The following is a 14,566-nucleotide window of genomic DNA, read 5'->3' as shown; positions in this document are numbered from 1 at the left end:
TGGGCAAACATCTAGTAGGTAAATAAAGTATAACCTGGTTTATCCTGTGTAGTAATCATATGGACAAACATCTAGTGGGTAAGTAAAGTATAACCTGGTTTATCCTGTGTAGTAATCATATGGACAAACATCTAGTAGGTCAGTAAAGTATAACCTGGTTTATCCTGTGTAGTAATCATATGGACAAACATCTAGTGGGTAAGTAAAGTATAACCTGATTTATCCGGTGTAGTAATCATATGGGCAAACATCTAGTAGGTAAGTAAAGTATAACGTGGTTTATCCTGTGTAGTAATCATATGGACAAACATCTAGTGGGTAAGTAAAGTATAACCTGGTTTATCCGGTGTAGTAATCATATGGACAAACATCTAGTAGGTAAATAAAGTATAACCTGGTTTATCCGGTGTAGTAATCATATGGACAAACATCTAGTGGTTAAGTAAAGTATAACCTGGTTTATCCGGTGTAGTAATCATATGGACAAACATCTAGTGGGTAAATAAAGTATAACCTGGTTTATCCGGTGTAGTAATCATATGGGCAAACATCTAGTAGGTAAATAAAGTATAACCTGGTTTATCCTGTGTAGTAATCATATGGACAAACATCTAGTAGGTAAGTAAAGTATAACCTGGGTTATCCTGTGTAGTAATCATATGGACAAACATCTAGTAGGTCAGTAAAGAATAACCTGGTTTATTTTGTGTAGTAATCATATGGACAAACATCTAGTAGGTAAGTAAAGTATAACCTGATTTATCCTGTGTAGTAATCATATGGACAAACATCTAGTGGGTAAGTAAAGTATAACCTGGTTAATCCTTTGTAGTAATCATATGGACAAACATCTAGTGGTTAAGTAAAGTATAACCTGGTTTATCCGGTGTAGTAATCATATGGACAAACATCTAGTGGGTAAATAAAGTATAACCTGGTTTATCCGGTGTAGTAATCATATGGGCAAACATCTAGTAGGTAAATAAAGTATAACCTGGTTTATCCTGTGTAGTAATCATATGGACAAACATCTAGTAGGTAAGTAAAGTATAACCTGGGTTATCCTGTGTAGTAATCATATGGACAAACATCTAGTAGGTCAGTAAAGAATAACCTGGTTTATTTTGTGTAGTAATCATATGGACAAACATCTAGTAGGTAAGTAAAGTATAACCTGGTTTATCCTGTGTAGTAATCATATGGACAAACATCTAGTGGGTAAGTAAAGTATAACCTGGTTAATCCTTTGTAGTAATCATATGGACAAACATCTAGTAGGTAAATAAAGTATAACCTGGTTTATTCGGTGTAGTAATCATATGGACAAACATCTAGTGGGTAAGTAAAGTATAACCTGATTTATCCGGTGTAGTAATCATATGGGCAAACATCTAGTAGGTAAGTAAAGTATAACCTGGTTTATCCTGTGTAGTAATCATATGGACAAACATCTAGTGGGTAAGTAAAGTATAACCTGGTTTATCCGGTGTAGTAATCATATGGACAAACATCTAGTAGGTAAATAAAGTATAACCTGGTTTATCCGGTGTAGTAATCATATGGACAAACATCTAGTGGGTAAGTAAAGTATAACCTGGTTTATCCGGTGTAGTAATCATATGGACAAACATCTAGTGGGTAAGTAAAGTATAACCTGGTTTATCCGGTGTAGTAATCATATGGGCAAACATCTAGTAGGTAAATAAAGTATAACCTGGTTTATCCTGTGTAGTAATCATATGGACAAACATCTAGTAGGTAAGTAAAGTATAACCTGGGTTATCCTGTGTAGTAATCATATGGACAAACATCTAGTAGGTCAGTAAAGTATAAACTGGTTAATCCTGTGTAGTAATCATATGGACAAACATCTAGTAGTTAAGTAAAGTATAACCTGGTTTATCCTGTGTAGTAATCATATGGACAAACATCTAGTTGGTAAGTAAATATAACCTGGTTAATCCTTTGTAGTAATCATATGGACAAACATCTAGTAGGTAAATAAAGTATAACCTGGTTTATCCAGTGTAGTAATCATATGGACAAACATCTAGTAGGTAAATAAAGTATAACCTGGTTTATCCGGTGTAGTAATCATATGGACAAACATCTAGTGGGTAAGTAAAGTATAACCTTGTTTATCCTGTGTAGTAATCATATGGACAAACATCTAGTAGGTAAGTAAAGTATATAACCTGGTTTATCCTGTGTAGTCATCATATGGACAAACATCTAGTAGGTAAGTAAAGTATAACCTGGTTTATCCTGTGTAGTAATCATATGGACAAACATCTAGTAGGTAAGTAAAGTATATAACCTGGTTTATCCTGTGTAGTAATCATATGGACAAACATCTAGTAGGTAAGTAAAGTATAACCTGGTTTATCCGGTGTAGTAATCATATGGACAAACATCTAGTGGCTAAGTAAAGTATAACATGGTTTATCCTGTGTAGTAATCATATGGGCAAACATCTAGTAGGTAAGTAAAGTATAACCTGGTTTATCCGGTGTAGTAATCATATGGACAAACATCTAGTAGGTAAGTAAAGTATAACCTGGTTTATCCTGTGTAGTAATCATATGGACAAACATCTAGTGGCTAAGTAAAGTATAACATGGTTTATCCTGTGTAGTAATCATATGGGCAAACATCTAGTAGGTAAGTAAAGTATAACCTGATTTATCCGGTGTAGTAATCATATGGACAAACATCTAGTAGGTAAGTAAAGTATAACCTGGTTTATCCTGTGTAGTAATCATATGGACAAACATCTAGTGGGTAAGTAAAGTATAACCTGGTTTATCCTGTGTAGTAATCATATGGACAAACATCTAGTGGGTTTAAAAAGGTGTGTAGAGAACATTGAGGTGTGTTTTGATTTGAGAGGAGAAGATCAAAACCACTGCTATGGTCACACACACTACCCGATCGATGACAAATGTGATTCATTCTTTAAATAAATATTTTTTAAAATATTACTCAAACTGTAATTTATATGTCGAAGATAAAATACTGTATGTAGCCTACTTAGATTAAGGAGTTGCAAGGAGTGGTGTGATGGTACAAACAGACTGGTATCCAGGCAAATGTCCAATACTCTGAGATCTCAATCTCGATCTCTGTCATGATCCCTTTTATTTCCAGACATAATAGTCTTTATATCTCTATACAGCCCTGCTAGAGAGAATGTCACAAAGGCATTGGGATGGGCCATGATGCATTCTGCTCTAAGCAGTGATCAAACAGTCCTGAGTGACCGGGGTTGGGAGTAAACAGTGGGGCAATAACAAGGACACATCCAAAGAGCAGAGAGAGAGAGAGAGAGAGAGAGAGAGAGAGAGAGGGTTTATGGTTGTGATAGCGCTGGATCGATCAGGCCTCATCTGGAAGAGCCATATGAAGCCATAGCTACCTAGTCTTCTCATGCTGGTTAATGATTGACGTGTAGTGCTTGCTTTGACCACCCATGAATGGACACGCACAGCTGGAAGGTGTAGAGACAAACAGTACTGAGAGGGGACAAGGCACTCCCTATGATAAATGAAGAGTGAGAGCATGGTCTAACTGTTAGACTATAACCGAAAGCTATAGATAAATCGCTCAAACTAAGAGGATATTTATCGATTAATTAAGGGAGTTTATCTTCAACTAAGTCAGGATACATTGAGTTTATATATTTCATGGGACATATGGCTGAAAGCCTCTTGTGATTGTAGTTATCAGTCTAACTCATTTACACTTTCAGGGTTCTCAGTAATTGGCCTATCAATGTGGATGGCTGGCATTCTCTCTCATGGTGTTCTACTGTACCTCTCTAGGTCCAACTCTTCCACCACAGACTACATCAACCTCACTGATACTGGGGGGCACAATGAGAAAACCTCAGCCCTGCTCCAGAGCACCGCCGTCAAAGTGTGTGTGGTCTGCGTCCTCATCCCGATACCGGTATTCGCCATATTGGGCAACCTCCTCATCGTGGCTTCCGTCGGACGCTTACGGAACCTCCAGACGCCCACCAATTCCTTCATTTTCTCTTTAGCAACGGCAGACTTCCTGGTTGCTGTGCTGGTGATGCCGTTCAGCCTGGTGCATTCTGTGGACACCTGGTGGTTCGGACGAAACTTCTGCGTGGCCCACTTCCTGTTGGACATGACGCTGTGCACTTCCTCCATCTTCAACCTCAGCTGTGTGGCATTGGACCAGTACGTGGCGGTGTGCGACCCGCTTCACTACCCCACCTGCATGTCTCCCAGACGAGTCACTATGCTCCTCCTGCTCTCCTGGCTGCTCCCCCTCCTCATCTCCTCCCTCTGCGTTTCCCTCAGCATGTACTATCTGACGCCCCCTACAGGGCACAGAGGCACCCAGCAGGAGAGACAGACCTGTGTGGCCCAGTTCCACACCCCCTATGCTGTGGCCGACTCTACGGTGTGTTTCGTCATTCCTGTTGTGTTCATGCTGATTGCCTATGGGAGGATCTTTATGGTGGCTCAGCGGCAGGCCAGGTGGATCCATGCCATGGAGAACCAGGCCGTGCAGCTCCACACGAACCAGGCGAGTCCAGGCTAGGTTGGGGGGCTTCTCCATCAGAAAGGAGAACAAGGCTGCAAGGACCCTGGGTTTGATCATGGGGGTGTTCCTACTGTGCTGGCTCCCCTACTTCAGTATCAACATAGCCTTTACTCTGTGGGGAGACAGGATCAGCCCCATAGGCCTCTATGTGGCTGGGCTATGCTAACTCATCTCTGAATCCTTTTATTTATGCCTCCTTCAATAAAAACTTTCACCATGAGTTTGTGGCCATCTTGGGTTGTGGGATAGTAGGCAGGCAGATCAGGGGATGTTTAGTGTCTACTCAGTAGGCAGGTACATACTGGAGTTACCTTGGAAACCATCTCAAAACGACTGCCGGAGTGCAAATAAATTCCTTTTAATAAACAGAAAGGTGCATGTTTAAAGATCTGACAAGTCTCCCATTTCACTCCCTGTCTGTCTCTCTGTGCTGTTTTGTTGAAATGAACATGTAGTTATATCATTGTTTCTTTCACTGATTAAAATAGTAAATAATATGGTGTCAAGATATTCTTTTTCTCTTCTCTTTGTCATGAGATTGTTATCATTTGATGGTGTCAGTGCTTATTTCGTGCTTGCAGTGTCATTGCATTGTCAGGGTAACAGAGTAGCTAACCAGGCTATGTGGGAGACAGCTACATAACACACTGTTCCTTTCACCCTATCAAATAAAATAAAATAAAATCAAATTTTATTGGCCACATATGCCGAATACAACAGGTGCAGACATTACAGTGAAATGCTTACTTACAGCCCTTAACCAACAGTGCAGTTATTTTTTTTATAAAAAAGTAAAATAAAACAACAACAAAAAAGTGTTGAGAAAAAAAGAGCAGAAGTAAAATAAAATAACAGTAGGGAGGCTATATATACAGTGGGGTACCAGTGCAGAGTCAATGTGCGGGGGCACTGGCTAGTTGAGGTAGTTGAAGTAATATGTACAGTGGGGAAAAAAAGTATTTAGTCAGCCACCAATTGTGCAAGTTCTCCCACTTAAAAAGATGAGAGAGGCCTGTAATTTTCAACATAGGTACACGTCAACTATGACAGACAAAATGAGAAAACAAAATCCAGAAAATCACATTGTAGGATTTTTTATGAATTTATTTGCAAATTATGGTGGAAAATAAGTATTTGGTCAATAACAAAAGTTTCTCAATACTTTGTTATATACCCTTTGTTGGCAATGACACAGGTCAAACGTTTTCTGTAAGTCTTCACAAGGTTTTCACACACTGTTGCTGGTATTTTGGCCCATTCCTCCATGCAGATCTCCTCTAGAGCAGTGATGTTTTGGGGCTGTCGCTGGGCAACACAGACTTTCAACTCCCTCCAAAGATTTTCTATGGGGTTGAGATCTGGAGACTGGCTAGGCCACTCCAGGACCTTGAAATGCTTCTTACGAAGCCACTCCTTCATTGCCCGGGCGGTGTGTTTGAGATCATTGTCATGCTGAAAGACCCAGCATTTCATCTTCAATGCCCTTGCTGATGGAAGGAGGTTTTCACTCAAAATCTCACGATACATGGCCCCATTCATTCTTTCCTTTACACGGATCAGTCGTCCTGGTCCCTTTGCAGAAAAACAGCCCGAAAGCATGATGTTTCCACCCCCATGCTTCACAGTAGGTATGGTGTTCTTTGGATGCAACTCAGCATTCTTTGTCCTCCAAACACGACGAGTTGAGTTTTTACCAAAAAGTTCTATTTTGGTTTCATCTGACCATATGACATTCTCCCAATCCTCTTCTGGATCATCCAAATGCACTCTAGCAAACTTCAGACGGGCCTGGACATGTACTGGCTTAAGCAGGGGGACACGTCTGGCACTGCAGGATTTGAGTCCCTGGCGGCGTAGTGTGTTACTGATGGTAGGCTTTGTTACTTTGGTCCCAGCTCTCTGCAGGTCATTCACTAGGTCCCCCCGTGTGGTTCTGGGATTTTTGCTCACCGTTCTTGTGATCATTTTGATCCCACGGGGTGAGATCTTGCGTGGAGCCCCAGATCGAGGGAGATTATCAGTGGTCTTGTATGTCTTCCATTTCCTAATAATTGCTCCCACAGTTGATTTCTTCAAACCAAGCTGCTTACCTATTGCAGATTCAGTCTTCCCAGCCTGGTGCAGGTCTACAATGTTGTATCTGGTGTCCTTTGACAGCTCTTTGGTCTTGGCCATAGTGGAGTTTGGAGTGTGACTGTTTGAGGTTGTGGACAGGTGTCTTTTATACTGATAACAAGTTCAAACAGGTGCCATTAATACAGGTAACGAGTGGAGGACAGAGGAGCCTCTTAAAGAAGATGTTACAGGTCTGTGAGAGCCAGAAATCTTGCTTGTTAGTAGGTGACCAAATACTTATTTTCCACCATAATTTGCAAATAAATTCATTAAAAATCCTACAATATGATTTTCTGGATTTTTTTTCCTCAATTTGTCTGTCATAGTTGACGTGTACCTATGATGAGAATTACAGGCCTCTCTCATCTTTTTAAGTGGGAGAACTTGCACAATTGGTGGCTGACTAAATACTTTTTCCCCCCACTGTACATGTGGGTAGAGTTAAAGTGATTATGCATAAATAATTAACAGAGTAGCAGCAGCGTAAAAAGATGGGGTGGGGGGGCAGTGCAAATAGTCAGGGTAGCCATGATTAGCTGTTCAGGAGTCTTATGGCTTGGTGGTAGAAGCTGTTGAGAAGTCTTTGGACCTAGACTTGGCACTCCGGTACCGCTTGCCGTGCGGTAGCAGAGAGAACAGTCTATGACTAGGGTGGCTGGAGTCTTTGACAATTTTGAGGGCCTTCCTCTGACACCGCCTGGTATAGAGGTCCTGGATGGCAGGAAGCTTGGCCCCAGTGATGTACTGGGCCGTACGCACTACCCTCTGTAGTGCCTTGCGGTCGGAGGCCAAGCAGTTGCCATACCAGGCGGTGATGCAACCAGTCAGGATGCTCTCGATGGTGCAGCTGTATAATTTTTTGAGGATCTGAGGACCCATGCCAAATCTTTTCAGTCTCCTGAGGGGGAAGAGGTTTTGTCGTGCCCTCTTCACGACTGTCTTGGTGTGTTTGGACCATGATAGTTTGTTGGTGATGTGGACACCAAGGAACTTGAAGCTCTCAACCTGTTCCACTACAGCCCTGTCGATGAGAATGGGGGCGTGCTCAGTCCTCTTTTTTTCCTGTAGTCCACAATCATCTCCTTTGTCTTGGTCACGTTGAGGGAGAGGTTGTTATCCTGGCACCACACGGCCAGGTCTCTGACCTCCTCCCTATAGGCTGTCTCATCGTTGTCGGTGATCAGGCCTACCACTGTTGTGTCGTCGGCAAACTTAATGATGGTGTTGGAGTCGTGCTTGGCCATGCAGTCATGGGTGAACAGGGAGTACAGGAGGGGACTGAGCACGCACCCCTGAGGGGCCCCTGTGTTGAGGATCAGTGTGGCAGATGTGTTGTTACCTACCCTTACCACCTGGGGGCGGCCCGTCAGGAAGTCCAGGATCCAGTTGCAGAGGGAGGTGTTTAGTCCCAGGATCCTTAGCTTAGTGATGAGCTTTGAGGGCACTATGGTGTTGAATGCTGAGCTGTAGTCTATGAATAGCATTCTCAAGTAGGTGTTCCTCTTGTCCAGGTGGAAAAGGGCAGTGTGGAGTGCAATAGAGATTGCATCATCTGTGGATCTGTTGGGGCGGTATGCAAATTGGAGTGGGTCTAGGGTTTCTGGGATAATGGTGTTGATGTGAGCCATGACCAGCCTTTCAAAGCACTTCATGGCTACAGACGTCAGTGCTATGGGTCGGTAGTCATTTAGGCAGGTTATCTTAGTGTCATTGGGCACAGGGACTATGGTGGTCTGCTTGAAACATGTTACAGACTCAGTCAGGGACATGTTGAAAATGTCAGTGAAGACACTTGCCAGTTGGTCAGCACATGCTCGGAGTACACGTCCTGGTAATCCGTCTGGCCCTGCGGCCTTGTGAATGTTGACCTGCTTAAAAGTCTTACTCACATCGGCTACGGAGAGCGTGATCACATAGCCATCCGGAACAGCTGGTGCTCTCATGCATGCTTCAGTGTTGCTTGCCTCGAAGCGAGCATAGAAGTGGTTTAGCTCGTCTGGTAGGCTTGTGTCACTGGGAAGCTCGCGGCTGTGCTTCCCTTTGTAGTCTGTAATAGTTTTCAAGCCCTGCCACATCCGACGAGCGTCAGAGCCGGTGTAGGACGAGTATCAGGATCAGGAAGAGAAACAGAAAGCTTCTACGAGGCAGATGTTCCGGCCCGACATAGCTATCTGGCCGGCCGGTCGGACCTAGCTATCTGGACGGCCGGACTTAGCTTTCTGGCCCGCCGGCCGGCGGACGTAGCTATCTGGCCGGCAGGCCGCACTAAGCTATCTGGTCGGCCGGCAGGACTTAGCTATCTGTCTGGCCTGACTTAGCTTTCTGGCTGGCCGGCCGGCCGGACATAGCTATCTGGACGGCCGGACCTATCTATCTGGCTGGCCGGACTTAGTTATCTAGCAGGCCGGCCGGCCGGACAAAGCTATCTGGCCAACCAGAATCGACCTACTGGTTCATCTTGGGCATTTTCCTGATCATTGGGTCAGACTCGGAAGCCCTCACCTCGACTGACGACGCAGGTTCCTTCTCCTCATTTTCGTCAGGATCAATTTCAAGTTCACTATCCGTCGACTGCATTTTTATCTCCTGTACTTGACCCAAAGGTGAAAGTACTCGACTTGTATTTCGCAGTCGGTTTGGGTATGCACCTCACGCCCTTCTTTCTGCCCCACTTCTTCTCACCATCCGTACTCTGCCTCGCCCTGTACTCTGACAAGATGACTTCCATCTCCGTGTGGGACTTCAGGAAACTCAGTATGTAGCCACCCGCTGCTGTCATGCTCCCTCATGTTTTGGAAACATAAGGAGCGTATCTTTCATATTAGCGAGGGGGGGAAAGGTAGCATTTGTAGCACAATGGGTTCTGTATCAACACAACTATGTTTTGAAAAAACTCAGCCTCAGGCAGACATACGATACTTCCTCCCCAGTTACGCTCCCATTTTCTGAAACATAGAATTACAATAACTAGAATGGACATGTTCTCTCAGATCATGGCAATTTTCCATGGGATTGCAATAGTCCGGGCTGCTTTGTCTGTACTACTTCTAATTCTATGGGCGGCACATGAGAACTATGTGCCTTCAAATAAGCATAATTGAACATCATCATTGAACATTCTCATGTCATCATTGAGATTGAATTGAATACTAAACATTCAATGCCTGTGGTACACCCAATATGGACACCGGTCCATGTATGTCCATTCTAGTAATCCCAATTCTGTGGTCTGGGAATATGTACCACCTGAACCAGAACCTGACCCCCACTCATAGGAATATAATAAGAATACTATATACAGTACAGTTACCTCTATGGCCACAGCCACTGTATTCACTAGCATTAGCTTGAATGCATATGCAGTACCTGGGGATGTGTGAAACTTACTCATCACCCTGAAGTGTCCCAACTTGCGCCAGTGAATAGCTAGCTTTTCGCGTGGGGCCGACTGGTAAGACGCTTCTGGAGTGTGGTCACGTGTGCTAGCAAGGCAGAGGTCCTGGGTTTGCGCCTCAGTATGAGACGAATCAGGAGGAGTTGGTACTTTCTAGGCAAGCAACGTGACCTTCTTTACACATAGCCAGATTCACTAACATTAGCATTGAGACTGCTGAGACTGAATGGACCCGAGGTCTTGTTTGCATGCATAAACCACCTTAAAGTAATGATGTTGTTACTACAGAAACTATAGAAATAGCTACTGTTTCTTCCACTTTCAGATTCCCAGACGCCACAAATGAGTCGGTCCGAGTGAGGAAATGACTCCTCATAGCTCTACACCTCCTATTAAAATAAAATACCCCACCCTACCCCACACTGTCTTATTTCATAACTTTCATTATAGGCATAGCTACAAAGGTAAACTGGTTGTGTATTGGTCCTTTGGTGCTTTGACCCCAGATGGGTGAATGATGTAGACTAGCACAGTGGTTGTCACATCACAGAGACCTCAAATACTGGTGAGGGAAAACGGGATTTGTAGCACTCATCATGCAGGCTTCATGTTGTGAATTTTGGTGGTCATATTTAGAACTATACACTCATAGAAAAAAGGGTTCCAAAAGGGTCCTTCGGCTGTCCCCATAGGAGAACCCATTTTGGTTCCAGGTAGAACCCTTTTGGATTCCATGTAGAACCCTCTGTAGAAAGGGTTCAACATGGAACCCAAAAGGGTTCTACCTGCAACCAAAAAGGGATCTTCAAAGGGTTGTCCTATGGGGACAGCCAAAGAACCCTTTAAGGTTCTAGATAGCACCTTTTTGGTGTAGATCATCCTAGTATTTTTACAATAGACATTGTCATCAAACTTTCGTTTTTATATCAGTTTCTAAGCCAAGATTATCCTTATTATCAATACTGACTCGGGACCCTACCACTGAAATAGGATGGACCAAATCCATATAATTAAATACATGGCTCTAGGAGAGACCATCTATCCACCATAGGGGTGTTACATAAGCAATACTATTACAATGCACAGTGCATCTTATTAGAAACTTTGGTCTGTCTTACTGCACAAACTTGTTCTGTTCTGTATGACTCAATCACATCCTATATGACATCAACACTTGACTTTCTTAGTCTCGCTCATTTCTTAAAGCAACAGCAACCCAATAGTGAATAGGACAGGTGAAATCCACTTTTCTGAGTACCTGACTGTTTCTGCATACAACAACATTATGTCATTGCACTGGCAATAGAACAACAAGTTGGCATGACTGGCATGGAGTCTACATACTTCCTCTTGCAGTCTTTGTGTACTGCTGTCAGTGAGACCTACGTGTGGAGGGAGGGAATGAGACAGTTTTGTCAGTGAGTCACTGAACATTGGATGAGAAAAAGAAATACTTATTTCAAAAGAGGAAGAATGCCACACCTCTCTAGAGTTCCTGTCCGTTCTTTGCTGTCTCTGGTCAGTTCTTCATCACCATGGCATTCTCTGGGACGTATGAGCTTGAAAGTCAAGAGAATTACGATGAGTTTCTGGAGGCAATTGGTAAGTCAAATATTTGTTTATGTGTTTAATGTGTTTGAGTCAAACTAAAATGTTTGAATTAGAAGTGTGTGTTATTAACCTCAATCTTTCCCCCATAAATCTTTCCCACCTTGCGCTACCGTAGCCCTACCCCTAACCATAGCCCTAATTCTAATCCCAACACTAGCCGCAACAAACAGTCTAATCCTAACCCTAACCCATATCTTACCACTACCCTTACCCCAAATTTAAAATACCCCTAACCCTTACCGTACCCTCTGTAATTTCCCCCAGGGTTTGCCAATGCCAAGACTGACTTCAAGGTGACAACAAAGGTGCTTCAGGAGGGGGATGATTTTACCTGGTCACAGATTATTCCCAACTGGACCTTGACTAACAAATTCACCATTGGAAAGGAGTGTGAGCTAGAGAGCATGCTACGCTCCAAGTTCATTGTGAGTGAATAAATGAATGAATAAATGAATGGATGTGCTCTTTAAACTCATGGAATATCACCCAAAGTATTGTAAAAGTTGTCATTTCAAAGAGATACAGCATATGTACTGTACTTTCCATCTGAATGTGATTCACGTGCTGAACTCTTTTTGTCCCTTTTAGACCACCGTCACCATGGAAGGAGGCAAGATAATTATTCCGTTCCCCCAGTATCATTTCACTGCTGAGATCAGCGGGGACAAGCTGATCATGGTAAGAGAAAGTGACTGAGACAGAGAGAAAGAAAGAGGAGAGTGTTGAGTTATTGAGTGATTAAAGTAAATATATTTATAGAGATAGGGAGACTGTTTTTTATACTTATATGTGACATACTGTACAACAGTATGGATATCTTCATTTCAATACCCTCTGATAAACCATCTTTCCTTTCTTTTCTCTTCGTTGTACAGCTCTGTACAACCACCGGGGAGAAGGGTGTGACCATGAAGAGAATCAACAAGAGGATCTAACATCAAACATCTAACGTGTTGAGGCAGAGCTCTTCTGTGTGTACTATTACTGGAGACTGTGTTCCCACTACCTCGTAAACTACCCGTATTTTACTGTTTCACATCCAGAAAGTTCTGGATGACTCATACCAGCTGGATCCCACTTCCAGTACATTTACAGCAATGGTCGCCTGTCCATCTTTAATATAAAAAGACATATACTATGCAATCTATGCGACTTTCTAGTATTCAGTGTTTGTGGTGTGTGGTTTGTAGTGTGTCAATGGTATCCATGAACTACCTTCATGTGAATAAAGTAATGTCTTATTTCTTTGTACCAGCTGATCATGTAAAATAAAAGTCAAATAAATATGCAAGAGAAAACCAGATTCATTGCCAAGGCAGTTTTCTTTATTTTAGAATCATCCTGAGTTCAGTCGTTGCAGTAGAGAAACAGTTGCAGTCTGTCTCCCCCTACTGCTTATTAGGAAACAGTGCAGATGTGTTTCTAGCGCGATAAAGCTAAGTGAAGAGACGGGCAGCTTTGGGTCCTCTTGCTGTTTCTCTTCAGTGGATGTGGTGCCATTTAGACAGAAGGCAAAGTGGTGATCTATACAATCTCTTTATGTTTATTTTGGGGAATCATAATGTCTCTCTCTCTCTCTCTCTCTCTCTCTCTCTCTCTCTCTCTCAATTCAATTCAATTTAAGGACTTTATTGGCATGGGAAACGTATGTTAACATTGCCAAATCAAGTAAAGTAGATAGTAAACAAAAGTGAAATAAACAATAAATATTAACAGTAAACATTACACTCAGAAGTTCCAAAAGAATAAAGACATTTCAAATGTCATATTATGTATATATACAGTGTTGTAACGATGTGCAAATAGTTAAAGTACAAATGGGAAAATGAATAAAAATAAATATGGGTTGTATTTATACTGGTGTTTGTTCTCCACTGGTTGCCCTTTTCTTGTGGCAACAGGTCACCCAGTAGATAAGGGAGTTTATCAAAATTGGGTTTGTTTTCAAATTCTTTGTGGATCTCTGTAATCTGAGGTAAATATGTGTTTCTAATATGATCATACATTTGGCAGGAGGTTAGGAAGTGCAGCTCAGTTTCCACCTCATTTTGTGGGCAGTGTGCACATAGCCTGTCTTCTCTTGAGAGCCAGGTCTGCCTACGGCGGCCTTTCTCAATAGCAAGGCTATGCTCACTGAGTCTGTACATACTCAAAGCTTTCCTTAAGTTTGGGTCAGTCACAGTGGTCAGGTATTCTGCCACAATGTACTCTCTGTTTAGGGCCAAATAGCATTCTAGTTTGCTCCGTTTTTTTGTTAATTCTTTCCAAATTGTCAAGTAATTATATTTTTGTTTTCTCATGATTTGGTTGGGTCTAACTGTGTTGCTGTCCTGGGCCTCTGTGGGGACCAGCTTGCTTAGGGGACTCTTCTCCAGGTTCATCTCTCTGTAGGTGATGGCTTTGAGGTTTGGGAATCGCTTCCTTTTAGGTGGTTGTAGAATTTAACGGCTCTTTTCTGGATTTTGATAATTAGCGGGTATCGGCCTAATTCTGCTCTGCATGCAGTATTTGGTGTTTTACGTTGTACACTGAGAATATTTTTGCAGAATTCTGCATGCACAGTCTCAATTTGGTGTTTGTCCCATTCTCTCTCTCTCTCTCTCCTCTCTCTCTCTCTCTCTCTCTCTCTCTCTCTCTCTCTCTCTCATCTCTCTCTCTCTCTCTCTCTCTCTCTCTCTCTCTCTCTCTCTCTCTCTCCTCTCTCTCTCTCTCTCTCTCTCTCTCTCTCTCTCTCTCTCTCTCTCTCTCTCTCTCTCTCTCTCTCTCTCTCTCTCCTTGCCGATGGTGAGCTTGTTGGTCCAGGTCTTGAAGGGGAGGACCTTAATCAAGGTGAACTTGTCTCCGTTCTGCTCCATTTCAGTCCTAATCTTC

The 14,566-nt window shown here is 42.7% G+C and overlaps 1 protein-coding gene across 1 annotated transcript; it reads left to right on the top strand.

Moving 5' to 3' along the window:
- Positions 1–11,279: 11,279 nt before the first annotated feature.
- Positions 11,280–13,549, top strand: LOC311104918 (gastrotropin-like). The gene is made up of 4 exons (XM_084146895.1): positions 11,280–11,686; positions 11,960–12,120; positions 12,284–12,373; positions 12,571–13,549. Exons 1-4 carry the CDS (start codon positions 11,620–11,622, stop codon positions 12,628–12,630), a joined length of 378 nt encoding a protein of 125 aa, XP_084003021.1. The 5' UTR covers positions 11,280–11,619; the 3' UTR covers positions 12,631–13,549.
- The last annotated feature ends 1,017 nt before the right edge of the window (positions 13,550–14,566 follow it).

Source organism: Coregonus lavaretus (assembly GCF_964263955.1).
Source record: "Coregonus lavaretus genome assembly, chromosome: 29".
Lineage (NCBI taxonomy): Eukaryota > Metazoa > Chordata > Actinopteri > Salmoniformes > Salmonidae > Coregonus > Coregonus lavaretus.
This window is presented reverse-complemented; position numbering and strand designations above follow the sequence as displayed.

Excerpts from the sequence above, each read along its gene's own strand:
- LOC311104918 (XM_084146895.1), top strand. The coding sequence starts at position 11,620 with ATGGCATTCTCTGGGACGTATGAGCTTGAAAGTCAAGAGAATTACGAT. Across the intron at positions 11,687-11,959 it reads TGAGTTTCTGGAGGCAATTG|GGTTTGCCAATGCCAAGACT; the intron begins GTAAGTCAAATA and ends AATTTCCCCCAG. Across the intron at positions 12,374-12,570 it reads GCGGGGACAAGCTGATCATG|CTCTGTACAACCACCGGGGA; the intron begins GTAAGAGAAAGT and ends TTCGTTGTACAG.